This window comes from Toxorhynchites rutilus, chromosome 1 (assembly GCF_029784135.1).
Source record: "Toxorhynchites rutilus septentrionalis strain SRP chromosome 1, ASM2978413v1, whole genome shotgun sequence".
NCBI classification, from domain to species: domain Eukaryota; kingdom Metazoa; phylum Arthropoda; class Insecta; order Diptera; family Culicidae; genus Toxorhynchites; species Toxorhynchites rutilus.
In genome coordinates, this window is record NC_073744.1 from 107,512,430 (window position 1) to 107,535,060 (window position 22,631).

Here is a 22,631-nt window from a genome sequence, read left to right on the forward strand (position 1 = left end):
TGCATCCAATATTGAATACGAAAATTTCCACTGATGGGGAAAAAAATATTCAGAAGTTTTCCTGTTAATTGCGATTGATTGAAAAATAACAAAACCAAATGTATTTGGTTGCAGTGTTATATGGATAGAAAACATTAAAATAAACTATTTCGCATGAATGTATTTTTCAATTCCCAGGGGAACTGGCAGATTATTTTTCAGCAACGATGATAGCAACGAGAATTCCGCGCGTGTATGTGTGTGTGTGTGTGTGTGTGTGTGTGTGTGTGTGTGTGTGTGGCGGCTGCTCCGATGTTTCAAGCGGAACCGTGGCATCACTCTCCTGATGGATTCCCTTTTGGCATTAGGTGCACAAACAGGCTCTTGGTGACACCGTTCATCAGCGCATTCATGGTAAACGAAATTAGCTTAACAACAACAGCGACAACATGCTCCAATCGCTGTTCAATCATAACTGAGTGGGTTTACGAGCGGCGCTCGCTTATATACCGATTTTTGATTTCAATAGCCTGTTTTGAAAGCAATTTTAAGACTATTGAAACAAGTTTTTGGATGAAAAAGTAACAAGTATATGACGCGTAGACATTTTATCTTTCAAATGAAGTGTTTATCATACCATTTCGTTCAGTTGTTTAAGAGCTATTAACGCTCAAAATCTCGGTCTCCAGCGTAATGCTTTCGTTCTCGAAACTTTGGTTTTACACCCCGGTATAGAAATGAAAGACGTAGTCCTACGTCAAAATCTTGGAGTCTTGAAGTCGGTTGTCACAATTGTCACAAGTCATAATCTATGCATGGTGGCATTGGAAATAAATTCAATATTATTAGCTTCTACCAAGCAAACAGCATTCAGCATTCGGCGGGATAAACATACTACTGTCAAAGTAGTTGTTGAAACAAAGTTTCTTTTCCGACTTCGGCCCCCAAACATCTTCGGTCACACATCTTTTAATTATACTCCGAAGAATTTGACAAAGTATCATTGAGTAGTTTCCCTCGGATTTCCCTCGGTGATCCGGAACACAGCACTGCCCACAGTTTCAGCTATAATCACAATCAAACTACACGAATGAGGCGAATCGCCATCAAAGTAGCGTATGCAGCTGTCAAAACTCAACACAACAGTTGGCGAACAGAGAAACGATTTTCGCAAGCATTTTCTGTTTAAATTTTATTTAATTCATTTTAGATTGGCTCAATCAAAGTACCGAACGGAATAGTAGACGAATTGGACCTTCCATCTCCCCTGGATCAGAAGGCATCATAGTAAATACAGGTGAGCGCAATGGATTTATGTTTGCATATCTTTCATGTTTTTGTTATGAGTTATGAGGAGAATCGATCTAACAGTTAAAATCGTTCATTGTTCCGTTTTTTCTGGAACAAGGAATGATTTTTGTTATCGTTTCTATTGTCTTTAACATGTAATGCACTTACGTGCTAATTATATTATGTATTTCCAGGTTGTTCTCGCATGCCTTTCATCTCCCCAGTTCCAGCAGGCATAGTAAATACAGGTGAGTGAGATTTTTATGTTATATGTTATAAGTGAAATCACTTTAACCAATAATTGGAACGGTTTCATGTTCCAGCTTTTTTCTTGGATTAAGAAATGTCTTTTTCATTGAGTTTAACATTTGATGTGTTCATTGTTTTATTTTTTTTTGTGTTTCCAGGTTATTTTTCAAAGCGCCATCATTAGCGGAAGTTCTAGATAATACATTACTGAAAACATTTGTACTAAACGAAAAAAATATCAGTGTATATAGTGTATTAATATATATTAACAAATAATATAATAGAAGTAGATTAGTAGTAGAGAAAGTAGAGAAAGAAATGTAATGTTTAAAAAATATATATTCATATATTACACATACTTTTAACAAGAAAAATGTATATATAACAGAACATCATAAAACTATGTAAATAACCGACAAATTGTAATTGTATTTTTTTGTAATTTAAGTATAAAATTGCTTTTTTCTAGAAATAAAATGCATAATTTTTATCAACGGTATTTTTTTCTTTGTATTTTATTTTCATTTCCCTGAAAAGAAATAGCGCCATAATGAGGTTCGAGTAGTTTTGCGTTTGGCCGACGTGGTGCCAGATTGGCACAATGTTGGCTCGAAATTGGTTGTCAAATACGAAGAGTAGATCGACAAAATCATTGCAAAATGGCACGATATCGGCACCGTTGTCGACACCATTTGTTGGGACCAATCTGACTCAACAAAGTAGACTGGGTAGTTTTACATCGTATTCTCTTATTTGGGATATTATTGATGTTAGCTATAAAAGTGGGGGCAATACCCGCTCTAAATGATTTTCGAGTGGTTATCGACATCATGTTGACCGAGCGACGAAAAGTGCTACAAAAGTGATGGAATCCAACCCCGTCTTGCCCTCCACAGGCAGCACGGCCTATTGTTTCAGCCATAATTTTACATGATTACTTTTACTGAGCGAAATGGCATCACTGCAGCGATTGTAGTTCTTCTCTTTCGCACTAGACTGTCATCCAAAACAAAAGCGAGCGAATGGATGATGTTATCTTGTATTCTTCAAAACATGGAAACCATGTCTGCATGTTTCTTCAGCTGTGAACCTGCGATCTTCTTGAAACACAAAAGCTGAAATTGAACGCTGCATGGGAAAATCACAGTAAGTAATGCGTAAATAAATAGTTAAATTAATTGAATGTTATTTTCAGATGGACACTTACACGATTTCTTAGAATGACCTTATGGGTCACCAAAGCAAAAGGAACAATTCTAATCGATACGTATCGAACAGCAGAGTAATGAAACGAGTGATTCAAGCTTATTGGAGTGATGGTGGAGTTCCTGGAGTTCATAATTGGTTATGAGGATGATGGTGATTTCACTGTTGTGCTGGTTTCCAGCGAAAGAAGAGACAGACGAAAATAAAATTTCAGTGGATGAGATGAATTTGGTGGTAAGAACCCTATATTTTTCTCAAAATACATAAGGCAGAAAACAATTTTATATTACAGCACAGCGAGAAAAGGGATGCGGCTAGTGTATTGATTGGAAACAACAATCTGAAGGAAGATCCATCAGCAAAACGAACGCAATAACATTAAACAGATATCATCGTAGCGTAATTTTCCTGGATGTCATTTTTCATTATTTTAGTCATATATTAAGAAAAGTGGAAATGGATTATATTATATTCTGAATCGGAATATTCGTATAAAAATTGATTATCAAATCAACACTCTCTTTACTTTTTATTTCAACTTTCTTAGAAACAAACCGAGCCATAAGAACGGTCGAACAGTGCTGTAATGGGTCGACGCGGTGCAAGATTGGCACAGGTTTGGCTCGTAATTGGTTGTCAAATACGAAGGATAGGTCGACAAAATCATTGCAAAATGGCACGATATCGGCACCGTTGTCGACACCATTTGTTGGGACCGATTTGGAACAACAATGTAGACTGGGTATTCATAGTAACGCCGCCACTACACCGCAATACTGGCAACATTACGCTGTAATGGGTCACACACTATTTGTGACCCATTACATTCAAGGATCGCATCTCCATTGGCGACTCGCGTCATAAACGCAATGGAAACACAACGTTTTTGTAGCAAATTGTAACGGATGATGAAAAATTGAATCATTTACAGTAATGTTGAGCGAAAAAAATCTTGGAGTCTTAAAGTCGGTTGTCACACAAAAAAGTCATACTGTATGTACGGTGGCATTGGAAATAAATTCAATATTATTAGCTTCTACCAAGCAAACAGTCGATAACTTCTAACAAATATTCCTCGCAACTGAACGGATCAGCAATCCAGAACAATCGTCTGGAATTAGCCAATATTTTGTTTATTCATTGACCCAAGTTGGAGTCACTCAGCCTCAGTCTCACTTCGCCAATTTGTTCCGAACTTTCGATATTGCCAGACAACAGTTCGACTTGCTAATAGCGTTTCCAATTTAACTAGCCTTTAACTTTTTTTTAATAATTTTTAACTAGACTTCAATAATGTTCATATTAGGGTAGATGATATGAACATTATTCATCGTTTCTTTGGCAGTAGTCTCAGAACATATCGGATGAAATAACGTTGCATCTTCTCTATTCGAGTATTATGAGTTGTGTGATAAACAGACCACACGCATGTGACATATAATCCAATACCATTCATACCAATAAGCAGTACAGAGACATTCCGGAATGGTAGGGAGTCCTGCCGAATGAATCCCAATTCTGCAAATATTTTTGCCATAACAGTGTTGATATGCTCAGTAGATTTCAGTTTTCTGTCCATGAGAATATCGATATCCCGGATAAAATCGGCATGCTCGATTGCTTTGGAGTTGATTATGTAAACATGAGTGAAACACGACTGACGTCGTTTTGAATACCTCAGGAAACGTGCTCTCACGAAGAGATCGGATGTAAATAAGCCTGATCAGAATCTTCAAGGCATCCACAGTCCTTAAAAATGGCGGAGCACTTTTCGAATTGACAATTTTTATTGAGGCCGTAACCCGTAATCTGCAAATAACTTAACAGAACTTGCTAGTGTGACTGCGTTTGTACCGGCATCCGTCATGTCGTTAGATTTCCTGTAGTCTTTTTCCAGGTTTCTAAAGTAGGGCCAGAAGGATGTCGGCTCATATTTCAGATTCAATCGATACGGTTGGTGTAGGCTTGATTAGTAAACTTTTCCGAGCTTACAACATTTCGCATTTCTGCTGTTCACCATGAAATTTTTTTTTATTATTTTTGGTAGTTAAACGCTAGATTTTTCACTAACGATTTTGCATTGCAGGAATACGAGCAGACGACATTGCGCGTACTGTTTACAGGAATATGATAGATGTCGTGTTCTACCGGGATAATGCCAAATCTCATGTCTCATTGACGACCCGGCCAATGTTTCCTGGAATTTGGCTGGGATATGCTACTCCACTCGTCGTACTCACCAAATATTGCATCTTCCGATCATCACTTGTTCAGTCCCTACCAAATTTTCTCACAAGCAAGAACTTCGACTTTTAAATAGCATAGAAAAGAACCTCGACCAGGTGCGACCCGAGCATGTTGATGAGAAACCGAGAAAGTTCTGGAAGGACACAGATTATTGTAGAACAAAGCGTATAAGAATGTCTATAAAAAAATGTTTTTGTTTTTTCCTTCAAATCGGTCCAAATTTTCCATGCAATCCAATATTTTTAAAGATTCATGGAGTTGTACAGGAATCATTAGTAGATGAAACCATCAATTACGAGATGATATTGCATTTTCATTGTTTTGACTAGGTTATTGTATCCGCTATGCACCATCCCTACCAAGTTATGTGCTCTGTGAAAACTTTTCTTGGATAATTTTTAATAACTATTTTTTAGCGAAGCCCTTCAATTCAATGAAAGCTCACACAATTCAGTCTTCTCACGTTGGTTTATAACCACATGAAAAATCGAAATTAGATTCACAAGTAATGTTTTGATATAGATTCTAGAGGGAAAACGTCAATACTACATAATAGCACATATTATCCGGAAGAAACTAAATTGCGATAAAAATAACCTTCCTGGATAAAAATAGAAAGTGAAAACAAACCACTTCTATTAATAAAATTAATACTTTAATCAATAAAAATATAGGACAGAAAACAGAATGAAGTTTAAAATGGAATTTGGGTGCAATTTAATTTTTTTCTCGACTGTTTCCAAAATTGGTGGGATGTCCACGTAGACAACGGGGGTAGGGGTATAGGAAATGTCCACGCTTGTCCACGAAGGGGGACGGGCGTCTTAAATGGTGCTTTTTCTGTCCATGTGGTATGTGGACAGCCCCATATATGTTTATTAGTATGGATGAAAATAACTATAGATTGGTAGTCAAAAATTCGTTATATTTACTGATTATTTCTCTCAGTGTGAAAACATATTTTACAGACATTTATTCAATTTGCAGACATTTCAAATAAATTTGGCATCTCTGTTGACAAGAAAAAGGAATCATTCTTTTCCAGTTGTTCGTCTTTGAGATCACCGTCGAAAAGATTCCATTTGTAAAAGGAATACTTTTATCTTTGAAGAGATCCTCGAGGTATACAATGAAATAATGTTTGTGTGCAACCTTATGTAAATATAGCTTTTCGTTTTCTCTAGGAATTGTATCTGAAACGTGATTTCATTTCTAATCGCGTGTGAAAAATTTTCCTGATCACTCAAGAAAACCAAAATGGCTTTCAGTCAGAAAAATCCACCATGGCAGCGTAATACCGGGCAGAACATTGCCGGTATGCAAGCAATTGTAAGCTTTCAACAAGCGCAACCTGTGTTCAATCAAAATCTTGGTATGTCTGTTTATTTTTCTAGCTAGATGTTATATTTTCATATTTCATTTTCATAGCATTGCAACAACAACAGAATTTGCAACTGATGCCGCAGATGGGATTATCGCAGCAATCAATATATTCGCAGACAGTTCAATATCCAACGTCACGGCCCATGAACACTATTGCGTTTCAAAATCAACCGCAGGCTCAAACGTCTCCACAGGTGAATCAAACTACGTCAAAATTTAACCCAAATCAGCGCGTGTTCAGTGGAACCGGTCATATCACGAAGGTGCAGAATGAGTTTGGCTTCATCGACGAAGAAGTGTTTTTCCATAAAAATGTCTGCAAAGGTGCATTCCCTAAAGTGGGCGACCGCGTATTGGTTGAGGCAGCTTACAATCAAAATATGCCTTTTAAGTGGAATGCTACACGAGTACAGGTACTGCAGGCTGCTTCATCATCCAGCAGCATCAATCAGCCGAGACATGTTTCTAACTACAGCTCGAGCGGTGACCGATCCGGGCGCAACCGATATTCTCCACGAAAATCGCCGGAACGTCATGGACATCGTTCTACGAATCATGATTCTCGTCAGAGAGACGTTGACGTATGTTTAGTTATAATTACTATCATCAAGAGTCCCTAAAAGATTTTCGCTTTTCAGGATGACGATCGTCGTCGGCGCCGTGATGACAGGGATAACGACCGTTACCGTGACAAGCGTGACCGCACGCCTGAGCGTGATCGTAAAGATCGTGAAAGAAGCCCAATTCGTAAGATTTCTCCGAAACGTAGGAAGGTTCGTCCAATTCCCCGTTATATGGTCCAAATGCCTAAGCAATTGTTAACACTGTAAGTCCTATCGTGATATTTTTTTTCTCTCCAAATGTTAATCAATGCATATTCGCAGCAAAACTGTTGATATTTTGGAGCTTCGTCGTCGCTACCACACACTTTACGTTCCATCTGACTTCTTCACATCAGAGATACATTGGGCTGAATCGTTCCCACCCAACGAACCGTTTTCAATAAAAAAGCCTTGCGCCTTTCATGTAATGCACAAGGATGTGGAACCACTTCAGTCGACGGATAACAATCTTGAACCGCCAGATGCGGATTACCTATACAGTGCCAAAGTGATGCTGATGAGCACTCCTCCAATGGCTGAAATTTATCAAAAAAGTTTTGCCACTACTGAAGAACGTGACCGTTGCGAAGATGAGCGGGATTTCATGCATCCCACGAGATTGATAAATTTTCTAGTGGGCATTCGAGGAAAAAATGAAACAATGGCTATTGGCGGAGCATGGTCGCCTTCGCTGGACGGAGAAAATCCTCATTCTAATCCGAATGTGCTCATAAAAACAGCCATTCGCACTTGTAAAGGTCTCACTGGAATTGATCTGTCCAATTGTACCCGTTGGTAAGTGTCTAGTGCCAAGAGTTACTTGAATTTGTTTTTGTTTGTTATTTTTTGTTGGGAACTGCTACCGGTTAATCTGATCATGATTCACTTCTTAAATGTTATACTGCATTTATACCATTTGAGCTGTACTTCAAATTAATGTTGTTAATGAATATATAAATCAAAATTTGATTAGTGGGTATATTCTCGAATCGTATTTGTAGAAACCAAATTCATAATATATATGTTTCCACACAAATGAAAAGTGTAAGTATGCAAGCGAACACTTTACTGAAATCTCAAGAATTAGATATAATCTTGTTTTATATTAGTCGAAAATTTTTTATGGTGATCATTAGACAGAAGTATGAGTCTCTGTTTTTCACTTGAATTTTGACACTGACTTGATTTAATTTTGTGACCAATCCACAAGTAAACATTCAGTTATTTTTCTAACTCACCCAAACCCCGTTAAAAGTAAGGTTTCCGTCTTTTTTTTATTTGTTCACTTAATTCCTCTAGACACGTATCGATTGAGCTTAACGAAAACACAATCTCCATCCATCCTGTTGACTGCTAATATTTAATCTGAACTCAACTACTACTATATACCAACACAGGTACCGTTTCGTGGAGCTCTATTATCGTCGTTCAGAAACCTACCACAAGGGTCGTTTGATTCCAGCACGTGTTGAAACGGTGGTTATCTTTCTGCCCGATGTACGTTCCTGTCAGCCAACACCAGTCGAGTGGGATGAGCAGCGTCTTAGTTACAAATCGCGCTTAGAGCGTATAGTTAATAATCAGAATTCTGACAGTGCGACGAACTCTACGGCAGCAGGTGGGGAATCGTCGACGTCACAGATTCCAGCTGAAGGCGCAACCATTGGCAGTTCCTCCGAGGCCGATACAGTTTCCTCTGACCGTGTAGCAGCATCCAGCACGAACGAGGTGGATTCCGAACCCGCCGCCAAGGATAAGGATACTCCAAATGATCAACCGTCATCTTCCGAGTGTGCAGATATCAAGCTGGCAGCAGAAGACAATCAAAAGGCATATGCATTATCATTTTATGTCCATTTTTTTTGGGTTTTTGTAGTTGTAAAGATTCTCTGGCGTATATTTGCATTGTAAAGCTGTTTATTAAGATGCTTAGGCCATCGAATCATGAAACTTCAAAGATATTTGTGTGAAGTTAGCAAACATATTGATTAATCAAATACCAAAGATTGATCAAAGTATGCGGAATCCGAATAAGTGGTTTATATGCAACATTTAACGCATTCTTTCTTCAGTATGTTGGAGCTAGCCTTAAGTTCATTTATTCATTGTTTCTTGTTTTGCTTGTTCATGTGCGTTTGCAGGAAAGTGCCGATGAAACTAACGTGAATGCTGATACGAAGGATAATTCAACCAATGCGACAACAAAGGTGGATTTGAAGAAAATGAAGGTAGCTGATTTAAAGATCGAGCTTGAAGCAAGGAATCTTTCGACCGATGGTATGTATGAACCGCATGATACATTACACCTTAAAGTAAACAAAGAAATTCCAATCTCTACTTAAAACATTGGACCCTATTATAGAAATCTAGTCGATAAGAATTTTGCTCGTTAGCTTCATTTTACCATTACAGATACCGAGCAAGCCGATAGCATCGATCTAGTGAAAGCGATCGGTGCAATTGTCAGGGTTTTTCGAGCTGTTGTGTTTGCTTGTTGCATATCTTCAGTTTGTTTGCGTCCCTCATATTTCCCTTTGGAGAAAATGGGTGGGTTATATATATGATATAACAGCAAGGTTGACGTTAGACTACCATTGGTTCGGTAATCATTCGTTTGTATTGATTAATTGATTGAATGAAACAATTTTCGAATTCCATTGAATTCAACATATTTGCTGTGTAAGTAAAGAATTTGAACAACGCCATGTAATGTAAGGCACCTTGGTTTAGATGGCTGTGTTAGGGAACACATGTCGGTGGGAACAAAAGTTCCCTCAACTAGCAATATTTGCAATGCGAATATCATCAGGTACATTGGTTCTGATGGCTGAGTAATAAGGTGCCAATGAATGTATGGGAAAAAATCGACCTTCAAATTTCAAAAAGTTACCCTATACAAAACGTTCACCGCCTCGAAAAAACACTCTATGCCGAATTTCAGCTCAATCGGACTCAAGGAAGAGTGGCGCAATTTTTTTGAAATTCGAGATGACCATTTTCATTGGCACCCTAATATACTGAAAAACATACAGAATCAAACTGGATAAATACAACTTTTTTGTTATCATTAACTTTCTAATCACTGCAATAATCAAAATTCTAATTGGCGGAATTTAATTTTTTTCCAGATTGGTGACGAAATTCCCTGATTTTGCCTGACTTTAATTGAATTCTCTGTTATTCCCTGCGCTCGGTCGTGACAAAAAAAAATGTTTTGAAGTGACCGTGACCGCGAAGTACCCATATACCGCTCAGCTAATATTTAACGTTTGTGTACTCTCTTTGGGTTTCGATAAAACTAGCAGCGAGAGTTTTGTATATTTGCGTTGTGTATTTTCCTCCCGATCGCATTCGAGATACCGCATTGATCGACGTTCATCTACAATCGCTGTCAACAATAGCTGCACGTGCGCTTCCAGCAGATGAAATTATCATCTTTGGTGACTTTAACTTCCCAGATCTGAAGTGGCGAATAGGGTCTGGAAGATTTCTGTTCGCTGATCCGGCCAAATCGACATTTCATGCGGGTACGAACGCTTTATTAGATGGCTATAGCTCCAACTTGCTTCAGCAAATCAATTCCGTTAGTAATGACAACGGCCGCATGCTCGACCTTTGCTTTGCGAGTAAAACTGACGAAGCTCCAACACTATTGGTAGCACCAGCGCCTCTTGTGAAATTAGAACCTCATCACCCTCCACTATGTTTAGCACTGGAAGTCTCTGCGAATAGTTTCAGCGCCGTTCCTATCGCCGTCTACTACGATTTTAAAAATGCTGACATCAGTAGCATAATTAATGTGCTCTTGAATATTGACTGGAACGCAATTTTGGACAAGGACGACGTGGACGGTGCTGTTCAAACCTTCACGAACATCATGAGCTACCTAACTGACAGGCATGTTCCTAAGAAAAATAGACATTCATCTACTCACCAATCGTGGCAAACCATCGAAATTCGACGACTCAAAACTGCCAAGAGGGCTGCACTCAGGAGATATTCAAAGAACCGTCTCCCAATCTTCAAGCAACACTATTTACGACTGAACCATCAGTACCAAAGAACGTGCAAACGATGTCATGCAATATATCTACGTGGAGTTCAAAGAAAGTTTAGAAGAGATCCAAAATCATTTTGGAAATACGTCGATGAGCAACGTAAAGAGTCTGGACTTCCATTATCTATGTTCCTTAACGGACAAAGCGCGTCTGATGTTCAAGGGATTTGCAATCTTTTCTCAGCGAAGTTTTCAAGCATTTTCTCAAATGAGAGCCTTTCTCAAGAGCAACTCTCAATGGCCACAAGAAGTGTTCCACTTCAGAACAACTCTTTTTTCCGCATCGATGTCGACGATTCAATGCTACAATCAGCGTTCAACAAATTGAAATCCTCGAAATCTGTTGGACCGGATGGAATCCCATCATTGATTTTAAAAAATGTGCTGTTGGATTGATGTCTCCAATGCGGATTTTGTTCAGCTTGTCCTTGTCAACGGGTATCTTTCCGTCGCTTTGGAAGAGAGCATACATTTTTCCGATCCACAAAAAAGGGGACAAAATGAACGTTGATAACTATCGAGGAATCTCTGCCCTGAGCGCGGTTTCTAAACTTTTTGAACTCGTAGTTATGGGACCGATATTTTCCCATTGCAAGCAATACATTTCCATCGATCAACATGGATTCATGCCGAAGCGTTCTACCACAACGAATCTTCTCTCTTTCACAACGTACATATTCGATGGAATGTCCAATGGTGTGAACCAAACGGATGTTATCTACACCGACCTGTCAGCCGCCTTCGACAAAATCAACCACGATATTGCAGTGCAAAAGTTAGACAAGCTTGGTTTCAGCGGAAATCTCCTGCATTGGTTGAAATCCTATTTGACCGGACGCTCTCTCACGGTGAAAATTGGCGATGGCCTCTCTGTTGAATTTTCGGCTACATCAGGAATACCTCAGGGAAGTCATCTCGGTCCCTTGATTTTTTTGATCTACTTCAATGATGTAAATCTAGTCTTGGAGGGCTCTCGGCTTTCCTTCGCAGACGATTTGAAGCTGTTTTGCCACGTGAAGTCTGAGGTTGACGCATTATTCCTCCAACGGCAATTGGAAATTTTCCAGATATGGTGTGTGAACAATCGTATGACACTGAATCCGAATAAATGCTCAACGATCACTTTCTCAAGAAGAAAAGATCCAATTCATTTCGACTATCATCTAGATGGTGTTCCACTAGACAAAGTCGAATGTGTGAAGGATCTGGGTGTTTATTTGGACACCAAACTCAACTTCAAAGCACATGTCAACTACGTCGTAGGTAAAGCCTCCCGCAGCCTTGGGTTCATTATGCGTATTGCGAGAGATTTCACCGATGTCTATTGCTTGAAATCTCTATTCAGTGCTTTAGTTCGCTCTACGCTGGAATATTGCTCATCGATTTGGAATCCATTCTACCTGAATGGAGTCAACAGGATTGAAGCCGTGCAGAAACGGTTTATTCGGTTCGCTTTACGGCATCGACCGTGGAACAACCCTCATCAGCTTCCAAGTTACGAGAGCCGATGCCAACTAATAAGTCTAGAAACGCTACATGTACGGAGAGATCTAAACCGCGCCTTATTGATGTATGACGTCTTGATGGCTAGGACTGAATGCCCAGTGATCCTCGAAAACATCAATTTTAACATTCAATCTCGAACTCTACGAAACTACGTCTTCCTTCGAGTACCTTTCCGTCGTACTAGCTATGGATGCAACTCAGCCGTTCAAGGCCTGCAGCGGCTGTTCAACAAAGTAGCTTCGGGTTTCGACTACCATATTTCACGAAGTGCGGTTCGGCGAAATTTCATTGTTATGATAAGAAATTTTCATTAATATCATTAGGACAGAAAGTGTCTGTTGATTTACCAAATAAATAAATAAATAAATAAATATTTTCTTGGGACATTCTCAAGCATCAGAGATCAACATGCAACTTTTAAAGAAGGCCTGGGAGTTAAATATTTGAGCGAAATTCTTCTTGTGTTAATGGATGGTATAAACGTGAATTGTCATATTACGGCATATTACGCGAGCTGCAACTGGTCTTTCAAAAGCTAGTAGAAAAACTCTTGAATTTGGGTAGCTTCGTATTGTATATTTTGAACGGTTTATCAAAGCATGAATGAATTCAAAAAAAAAAATCGCCAAAACTTTACGACCGACAAATCTTAAACTTTTGTCTGAGGCGCAAAACACAAAATTAAACAAAAATTAAAATCGGTTCAAAATTCATGGTAAAAAATTAAAACAAGAAAATTCATACCGTGAAAAGCTTCTAGGATTAGTACTTGGTCGTGTAGCCTTTGTTACGCATCACTTCACGCACCCGGTTTGTCATGGATTCCACCGGCTTCTGGCACGTGGTCACCGGGATGGCGTACCAACAAACTAGGATTCAATCCCACAGTTGCTGCTTATTCTTAGACTTCTCCGTGTACACCGACCTTCTCACGATATCCCATAGGTTCTCCATAGGGTTCACATACGTTGACTGCGCTGGCCACTCCATGACGTCGACTTTGTTATCCTGGAACCAATTTTTGACGGTACTGGCGGTGTACTTCGGATCGGACCCACTCGGTCCGACATTCCTTAGGATTTGGGCGTAGAGGCACTCATCCATGATTTTATCCACCCAGTAAAGGGGGCCAACGCCGTACCAAGAGAAACACCCCACACCATACTATCCCCCTCCTCCATGCTTGAATTTTTTCGTGGTATGCTGTTGCATGTAAGCTCAGCCTATTGGGCGATGGACCCATGTTTTCCCGTCCAAACCTTTTTACCTTCGTCTCATCAGTATATTTTGCCACTGCTTTTCCTTCTCCGTATCGATCCAATCGAAGTGGTTTTTCATTAACTTCGGCCGCGCCTTCAGATGCTTCAGCGTCAACATCGGGATCTTCCGGGGGCTTTTACCGCCTAGCTCCCGCTGCTGTACTGTCCGGGAACTCACGGAAAGGTTCAGATCGTCCCGCATCTTTTTCGAGGCCTTAATGGGATATTTCTTGGAGGCTCACTTTATGACAGAGTTGTCCTTCGCGGTAGTTTTCCTTGTTTCGCGGGCGTCCAGTTTTTTTTGTCTTACAACTATGTTAGTAATGTGTAACCGAATACTCGCGGTTGACTCGAGGTTAGTATTACAAGTGTTCTCATAATTGGTATGTTGCAGTCTTCGATGCTCTGTACGTGTGCCCGACACGGGATACTTCATATTGGGATGCAGCTGACCATTAATCAGCAACGCCCCCCTAGTCTGTTCCCCATATCTAGCGTGGTGCGTCTTTCTCGCCTCGAGGAATCCATGATAGAATGGTCACTAGCCGGCGCAATCATCAGCTCGTGTAGAGTTGTCATGAGCGGTACAACCTGTGGCTCTTGTTGAATGATCAGTGGACTGCACAACCTTCGGCCCGTGCATCTGTAAAAAGTGTGTATGTGTAGCCGCGACTGAGTAAAAGTTTATCGATCGGATAGGAGGGATATGAAACGGGGACACAACGAAGGAAACATCATTAAACGTTGACATCGGCGTTTCTGAGGAACAGGTATAGATGAAGCAGAAGATCAGGATCCCGGCAATCCAAAAATATATCCCGGACGGGGATATCCGATTGTCTGCCTTGTGCTCTCAGTGCTCTAAAGAGCTGAGAGCGAGCAGCATGGAACCGGATACACGACCAGAAAACATGCTCGATGTCGTGGTAGCCATCGCCACAATCACAAAGATTGTTTGCTGCGAGCCCAATGCGATAGAGATGCGCGTTTAGGTTGTAGTGATTGGACATAAGCCGAGATATCACAAAACACTCAATAGTTGTCTTATTCTTGTTAGGAAATAAGATGAGCGTTTATCAGCTTTCATTGAGCGGATTGCCTCTATTGAGCTGCGACTGTCTGAAAAAATAAAATAGTGGTCGATGGGCAATGTTTCAATGATCCTTAATGCGTAATATATCGCACCCAGTTCAGCGACATACACGGAACAAGGATCTTTGAGTTTGAAAGAGATGCTGGAACTTTCATTGAAGATGCCGAAGCCAGTGGACCCGTTTATGAATGAACCGTCAGTAAAGAACATTTTATCAGATCTAACTTTCCCATATTCTGCCGAAAATATCGGCGGAATAGAATCGGAGCGTAGGTGATCTGGGATTCCATGGATTTTTTGTCGCATGGACAGATCAAAAATGACAGAGGAATTGCAGAAGTATGGGAAGCAAACTTGGTTGGAGATGCCTGGTGAAGGGTGCACGTCGTGGGTAAGGTACTCATAGTATAAAGACATAAAACTTGACTGAGGATGGAGTAGATTTTCGAAGATATCAATCACCAATGGATTCATGATCTTGCAACGGATGAGAAATCTGTGGGATAATTCTGTGAACCGAAGAATTATTCTACAGATTTCTCATCCGTTGCAAGATCATGAATCGTGGTTCGTATCATGTAACAATAAACGAGTGCCACCGAGTGAAATAATTTCTGCAAGATCATATCTGACAAGCGAAAGCGAGTTTAATGAAATGTTCAAACACCGTGTAAACACTGTAAACCAGTTTTTGGGCGAACCTTTTTGTGTAATTTTATTATTTGTGCTGTTCAAGTTTCAATTTTAAAATAAAATCACACAAATTACGTTAATCAAACATGCCAAACAGTGGAAGTGACTTACTGTACAATTCGAAGGTTTTGGTGGGTTTGGTTCAGGACCAAACTCCTCAATTTGCTATAAATTCACAATTATGTTTATTTCCAAATGCCAGTTATAATGTATGCTACATTTGTTACACCATTGAAATACGTTTTATATCATTCGTTTAATCGTTGCAAACTTAATTTTTTATTCTCCATCGACACATATAGGTATCAAGAACACTCTAGTGGCTAGATTATCCAAAGCTTTAAAACAAGAAGAATCAGCTGAAAGCAATAAGGATGCTGCTGAAAATGAACCAATAGAACAGGAAACTCAAATCGAAGGGAAATCAGGAAAAGTAGAAAAAGAAGAGGAGGAGTTTGAAACTATGGACAACATAGACATGTCTGAGGTGACAGTAATTGATGAGTACGATTCAACTAAGGTTGAAGAAAAATCGAACGATGAATCATCGAAGAAACCGGAACCGGTTAAACTCAGAATGAAAGAGCGTCAGTTATTGGAGCGACGATATTCCCTCCCAGAACAACCGCATATTATCGTGCATCCTTCCCGTACAGCGAAATCTGGTAAATTTGATTGTGCAGTTATGTCATTGTCTGTTTTGCTTGACTATCGTCCAGAGGATACTAAGGAGCATTCTTTCGAAGTGTCTCTATTTGCTGAGCTTTTCAATGAGATGCTCACCCGCGATTTTGGCTTTAATATCTACAAGGCTCTCTATTTGCTACCAGCTAAAAACGAAGACGATCCCAAAAAGGAAACAAATAAAGAAGGTGTTAAGGAAGGCGAGGTCAAGAAAACCGTCAATGATGGAAAAACAGAGGATACGGATGTTGAGCCAAAGAAAGACGAAAATGATGACAAAGACAAGGAGCGTTCCAAAGAACGTGATCGCGATTCACGAAAACGATCTCGCATGGACGACACCTCAGATGAAGATCGCCGTCGTCGCGAGAAAGAGAAGGAAAGGGAACAGGTTTACACTGCTGATCGAGAGCTGTTATTGTCATTTACATACTTTGACGTTAGTCACTGTGGTTATGTATTCGATAAAGATATTGAAGACTTGCTCTATACACTGGGTTTAAATTTGTCTCGCTCACAAATTCGCAAACTGATGTCGAAGGCGATTACCAGAGATGCATTATACTACCGGAAACTGACCGATAAGCCCAAGAATACAGTCGAAGATAAAGAAGAACTTGCAACAGATGAGACTGTTTCTGATACAAAGCAAACAGACGACAAAGCTTCCATAAATGAAGATAAACATAACAATGAAATTATCAGTGAAGATGAATTGAATAACATAGTTATTGGAAATAACAATTATATGCAGCAACTTAAAGCAAATCTTGAACTGATATTAAACACATCAGATGACGGGGAACCAGATTCCAAACGAATTAAAATGGAATCAGCATCAAAAAACGATGAGGATGTACCTCACACATGTGGTGGTTAGTTAGAAGCATCTTAAATCACTCAATTCCATATATTCTGACGCGTGAAATTTCATTTCAGGTTTGGTTGTACACAACGGGGGTGTACTGGACATACCCAAGATGCTGGAACAAATCAAAAGATCAGAAAAAATCCGCGAAGACACTGAACTTCTCTTGATTGACTTACGTCGTCAGAATGCGGATCTGCTGAAAAATAACAACCGTGCTAATGATAAAATAAAAGATCAGTCAGCGGACCTTAAAAGCCTTTCCCGGAAACTTATTGACGCAGAACATAACCTGCGTGAGTTAACGGTGAGCACAGTCGTTTACAGGGTAGTGATTGGACAAATGAATTAGATTATTTCGCTGGTCTATGTTCAAGCTGTGAAATTCTTAACATTCGTGTGTCAGAAGCAAGATAACAAAACTAGATAAAGTTCCCGGTCAAATGCAATCCGTTGTATCTGAATATGTGTTTTCTTTCAAAGAGATGTGACTCTTGAACGTCGGGCAAATTTTATCATTCTCCTTCATTTTTGTCTATTCCCTTTCTAAATTATTCCTTTCTGTTACAGAAAAAAGCTAACGAATATTTCTCAACACTATCGAGTGTCTACGATCGAGTTAGTGTGGTTATGAATCGCTCCGAAGGGAAACGATCTTCTTCGATATCCTCTTCGAAACGTGAAAGGTCCATATTGTAACGATGTTTGAATTTCAACTTGACTTACGGTTATCATTTTTTGCAGTGTGCGTGAGCACTCGAATCGAAAGGACGCACGATCCAAGGATAAAGAAGCGGAGTCTGCTAAAGACAACACAGAAAAAAATAAGGCTGATAAAAAATCTGGAGAATCTTCTGATGTGGACGTAGCTAAAACAAACAGCGAGACCAAGATGATGGAAAGCCACGATGCAAATAAACCAGAGGACACTGATGCTAATAAAAAATCTCCTGGTAAGGATGTTCCGGAGAAAGGGCAGCCATCCAACGAAAAGCCTATCGACTCAACTATCACTAATGAGGAAAAGTAATGCGATTTTTTCGCAATATGATTAACAATTAAAACATTTATATTCTGTTTCTCAAAGAATACATCATCTGAATTGGTATGAATTAAAATATAGTTTAGATTTTATCGTAAAATATACTGAGAACAATGATGATCTGCTGAAAAAAAAATATGTTAAATTATTCCTCGCCGATATCTCAAAGTAGTTGAACGTGCATTTGTTCGCGTCTTCGTTACGGTTATCGGCATCGAGGTGTTTTTCTCTCCCAAGAATTCATTTTTCTCGCACCTCACACACTCCGTGATGAAACTGAAGATCCAAAGAAATCGGAGCAGCGAAAACGGTACCCTTTCAATGATGGTGGGATAGGTGACTGTCCATCGAGTGTATTCACAGTAGTAGGGGAAGTGGGGGCATAGTGGTCACCCTAAGGAATATGGCCTTTTTCAGCGCCCACATACCGATTCAATTCCCGTTCCGCGAAGAATATTATAGTTCAACTCATTGTTCTTCAAGATAGCAAACGACTTCCTTATATATAAAAGAAGGATTTTCCCACGTACGTGTAAAATATCATCACGGGAGAATGGCTGATCAGATCCACCCATCCATATATTTTGTGAGTTTATCTTCACCCAAATTATAATGATAGGTTACTTTGGAAAATATTTGAGATGATTAGAAAAATTCCAAAAAATTGACTATGCATATCTTTATATATAAAAGAAGGATTTTTTCCACGTACGTGTAAAATATCTTCACGGGAGAACGGCTGATCAGATCTACCCCATCCATATATTTTGTGAGTTTATCTTCACCCAAATTACAATGATAGGTTACTTTGGAAAATATTTGAGATGATTAGAAAAATTCGAAAAAATTGACTATGCATATCTTTATATATAAAAGAAGGATTTTCCCACGTACGTGTAAAATATCATCACGGGAGAACGGCTGATCAGATCTACCCCATCCATATATTTTGCGAGTTTATCTTCACCCAAATTACAATGATTACTTTGGAGAAAATTTGAGATGATTAGAAAAATTCGAACAAATTGACTATGCATATCTTTATATATAAAAGAAGGATTTTCCCACGTACGTGTAAAATATCATCACAGGAGAATGGCTGATCAGATCCACCCCATCCATATATTTTGTGAGTTTATCTTCACCCAAATTATAATGATAGGTTACTTTGGAAAAAAATTGAGATGATTATAAAAATTCCAAAAAATTGACTATGCATATCTTTATATATAAAAGAAGGATTTTTTCCACGTACGTGTAAAATATCTTCACGGGAGAACGGCTGATCAGATCTACCCCATCCATACATTTTGTGAGTTTATCTTCACCCAAATTACAATGATAGGTTACTTTGGAAAATATTTGAGATGATTAGAAAAATTCGAAAAAATTGACTATGCATATCTTTATATATAAAAGAAGGATTTTCCCACGTACGTGTAAAATATCATCACGGGAGAATGGCTGATCAGATCCACCCCATCCATATATTTTGCGAGTTTATCTTTACCCAAATTACAATGATTACTTTGGAGAAAATTTGAGATGATTAGAAAAATTCCAAAAAATTGACTATGCATATTGTTCGGACCCTATCCTACGCACTTTGAACACCTTTGTAGCACGTATGTTTTCCGTATATTTTTACCGTTGAAAAATATATAAATTTCTAGTAAAACTCGCGATACGAAATAGAATCTATTGTTTTATTGCTCGAAATAAGATAAAATAGTGACCGACTGATCTGGCGTTTTATTGCATAAGAGAGAGTAGTGACCGGCTGATCCGACTTAAATAGTCAGCTAAGGCCCCGTGTAGCAAACTAAAATGAGAGTACAACTGAGAATTTTATGCTACACGGGGGGCGCTCGGATGGAGCGTATCAAGCTACCTAACATGCCGGCCACCTAAATTCTGTTAAGGAATTTACAAAAAATCAATTACGAATTCATTTGACTTAAACATATTACAATCATGAATTCATTATTATTTTGAATTCAGTGTTCCTCCTATATCATCCGGAGTTGCACTAGTGAGTAGTGGGTTGGCAGCTATCTTCTCGAATGGTAATAGACAAACACGTGAAGCCTGACGTTTGTAGACGGCTCCACTCGGTGTTCGTAGTTCCACTACTCTGACTACATCGTCGGGGCCAGGGTAGACTTCGATGATGCGAGCTAGAGGCCACTCGATAGCCGCGTTGTTGTCCTCCTTGAGCATCGCGACGAAGGCAATTGCTGCACAGCTTCTTCGAGTTTACGACTTGGAACCGCTTATCCAGCGTCATTAGTACAAAAGCCGGACAGTTACTAATGTAATGTGAACCGCTACAGGACACACATTTCGGCGAAGATTTTTCCGACATTGAATGGACCGACAGTTTCGACACTGGTTTCTTAAACGGTAGGGGAGTAGAAGAAAATGGAGCATGTTCACTTTCGGAGTGCTGGTCGACTGCTATCGCATCAAGGATTCGTGTTTGTCCCTCCAAAAATTCCATCACGTGCAAGTACGCAGGTTCTTCCTTTTTCACAGCAAATTCTTCCCAATCCTTTTGCGAGACATCGTCCAGCTTCGATATTAACAGCTGTGTCAGCATCGCCCCCCAGCCCGTAGTTACTTCCCCCAATTGATCCAAGATTTTTAGATGTCGGTCAAAACAATCAATGACATCATGAATCCCACTTGCATTCATCCTTTTCAATTTCGGATACTGTAGCAGAGCGTTGACGTGGCGCTTCTTCTGCAAGTATACATTTGAATAGCGCTTAGTTAACGCGGACCAAGCAGCCCCGTAACTCGCTTCGCTCATCGGGAATGCATCTACAACTTTTAGCGCTTCACCCTTTAAAGACGCTCGCAAATAATGAAAACGTTGTATAGCGCTCAGATCCGGATTCCCATGGATCAGCGATTTATAGGTGTCAAAAAACGGTAACCATTTCTCAAATTCCCCGTTAAATTCTGGCAAGTTTATTTTCGGCAATTGAATACTCGCACATGTCCCCATACGACTAGTGGCACCGGCAGATGTGGAGGGAGAAAGTGGAGTGATAGGTGGTAACTTCGATATCAACCCTGCCCTTACCTTGAAGTACAACTCCTCGAACTCGGCCCGGGTCTTCGTGTGCTGATCCGCCCTCTCCTCCTCAAGCTCCTCCAGCTCCTCTATTTGCGTCTTTTACTTCCTCGAATTCTTCCCATTTTTCGTCGAGTTTGTCGATCCATGCTTGCACCTGGAGAGCGTGGTTGGCCGGATCATAGTGTTTCAGGAAACGATCCGTACGAACGAGAAAGTCGACTATGTTGTCGCGTACATTCAGCTTCTGCTTCAGCTTTTTCGTCATCTCGTACTAGCCGTCGTCGTGTGAAAACTGTGTGCCTAATTGAATAGGCCTTGTATGATTGAATAAAACTTCCTACAGTAAAACTTCAGATCCTCCAGAATATTATTCCTTCTAGTACAATGCCTCGATTTTCGGCGGCGTCGTCACCGTCGTACAGGATGGCGCCAATTCTCCATACAAAGCAATGAAGATGGAGTGGAAGAAAATGGTCGCAGAATTATCCGTCGAATAACGACTACTTCAACCAAGTACTCACCGTTTGAGCTTGGCTAAACATGCCTTGTATGCAATCGTATGTACATACGCGCCTCCGGTAACTATTACGGGTTCGTAGAACCACTGCTTAGGTCCTACAGCCCAGTTCCAGATCCTCGATCGAATCCGTCGCCCAATGGATGGTCAGTCGATCAAACTTATTGTGATCGTCCAACAAACAGCAAACAATAGAACTAGCAGCAATTTGGTGATTATCCTTTTCACCTTTCTCAAGCGAAGCAATCGGTGAACGATGGCGCCTTGGCGCTGAAATAGCGATGAACAATGGTATCCAAAGTAATGCGTCCTGCGTTGACCAGACCAATCCTGGTCACGGCACCAATGTTCGGACCCTATCCTACGCACTTTGAACACCTTTGTAGCACGTATGTTTTCCGTATATTTTTACCGTTGAAAAATATATAAATTTCTAGTAAAACTCGCGATACGAAATAGAATCTATTGTTTTATTGCTCGAAATAAGATAAAATAGTGACCGACTGATCTGGCGTTTTATTGTATAAGAGAGAGTAGTGACCGGCTGATCCGACTTAAATAGTCAGCTAAGGCCCCGTGTAGCAAACTAAAATGAGAGTACAACTGAGAATTTTATGCTACAAAGTCCTGCGGTATTTTTTTTGAATTTTCATTTGTTCATAAAATTAGTTACAATCATCTGTTTTAAGTCAAATATGCACCGTTTTGTTCGATGACTTGTTCCCAACGAGATGCCAACTTCATAATACCCCTGTTTTAGAAGCTCGCTTCCTTATTGGCAAAAAACTCGGATAGCCAATTTTCACAGGCCCCTTTTGTGGCTAACTTCTGACTACCTAGTTCGTTCGCCATGGACAAAAACAGGTGGTAGTCA

General features: G+C 39.8%; 1 protein-coding gene and 2 long non-coding RNA genes across 4 annotated transcripts; all 3 read left to right on the forward strand.

Annotated features, from left to right (window-relative positions):
• The first annotated feature begins 1,188 nt into the window (after window positions 1-1,188).
• On the forward strand, window positions 1,189-1,769 carry LOC129762163 (uncharacterized). Its single transcript, XR_008740558.1, has 3 exons — window positions 1,189-1,276; window positions 1,464-1,517; window positions 1,677-1,769. It is a non-coding gene; the product is annotated as an uncharacterized LOC129762163 (long non-coding RNA).
• Window positions 1,770-2,482: 713 nt separating this feature from the next.
• LOC129763138 (uncharacterized) lies at window positions 2,483-3,203 on the forward strand. Of its 2 annotated transcripts, none has more exons than XR_008740800.1 (3): window positions 2,483-2,664; window positions 2,714-2,958; window positions 3,017-3,203. It is a non-coding gene; the product is annotated as an uncharacterized LOC129763138 (long non-coding RNA). The 2 variants fall into 2 exon arrangements; XR_008740801.1 differs by having other exon boundaries at window positions 2,738-2,958.
• Window positions 3,204-5,957: 2,754 nt separating this feature from the next.
• Window positions 5,958-18,238, forward strand: LOC129771036 (cell division cycle and apoptosis regulator protein 1-like). The gene is made up of 11 exons (XM_055774285.1): window positions 5,958-6,093; window positions 6,156-6,343; window positions 6,400-6,935; window positions 6,993-7,180; window positions 7,239-7,751; window positions 8,354-8,786; window positions 9,098-9,233; window positions 15,867-17,123; window positions 17,188-17,423; window positions 17,687-17,802; window positions 17,861-18,238. Exons 2-11 carry the CDS (start codon window positions 6,229-6,231, stop codon window positions 18,144-18,146), a joined length of 3,816 nt encoding a protein of 1,271 aa, XP_055630260.1. The 5' UTR covers window positions 5,958-6,093; window positions 6,156-6,228; the 3' UTR covers window positions 18,147-18,238.
• The last annotated feature ends 4,393 nt before the right edge of the window (window positions 18,239-22,631 follow it).

Coding starts and splice junctions, on each gene's coding strand:
- LOC129771036 (XM_055774285.1), top strand. CDS start 6,229: ATGGCTTTCAGTCAGAAAAATCCACCATGGCAGCGTAATACCGGGCAG. Junction 7,181..7,238: donor CCTAAGCAATTGTTAACACT/GTAAGTCCTATC, acceptor GCATATTCGCAG/CAAAACTGTTGATATTTTGG. Junction 8,787..9,097: donor CAGCAGAAGACAATCAAAAG/GCATATGCATTA, acceptor GTGCGTTTGCAG/GAAAGTGCCGATGAAACTAA.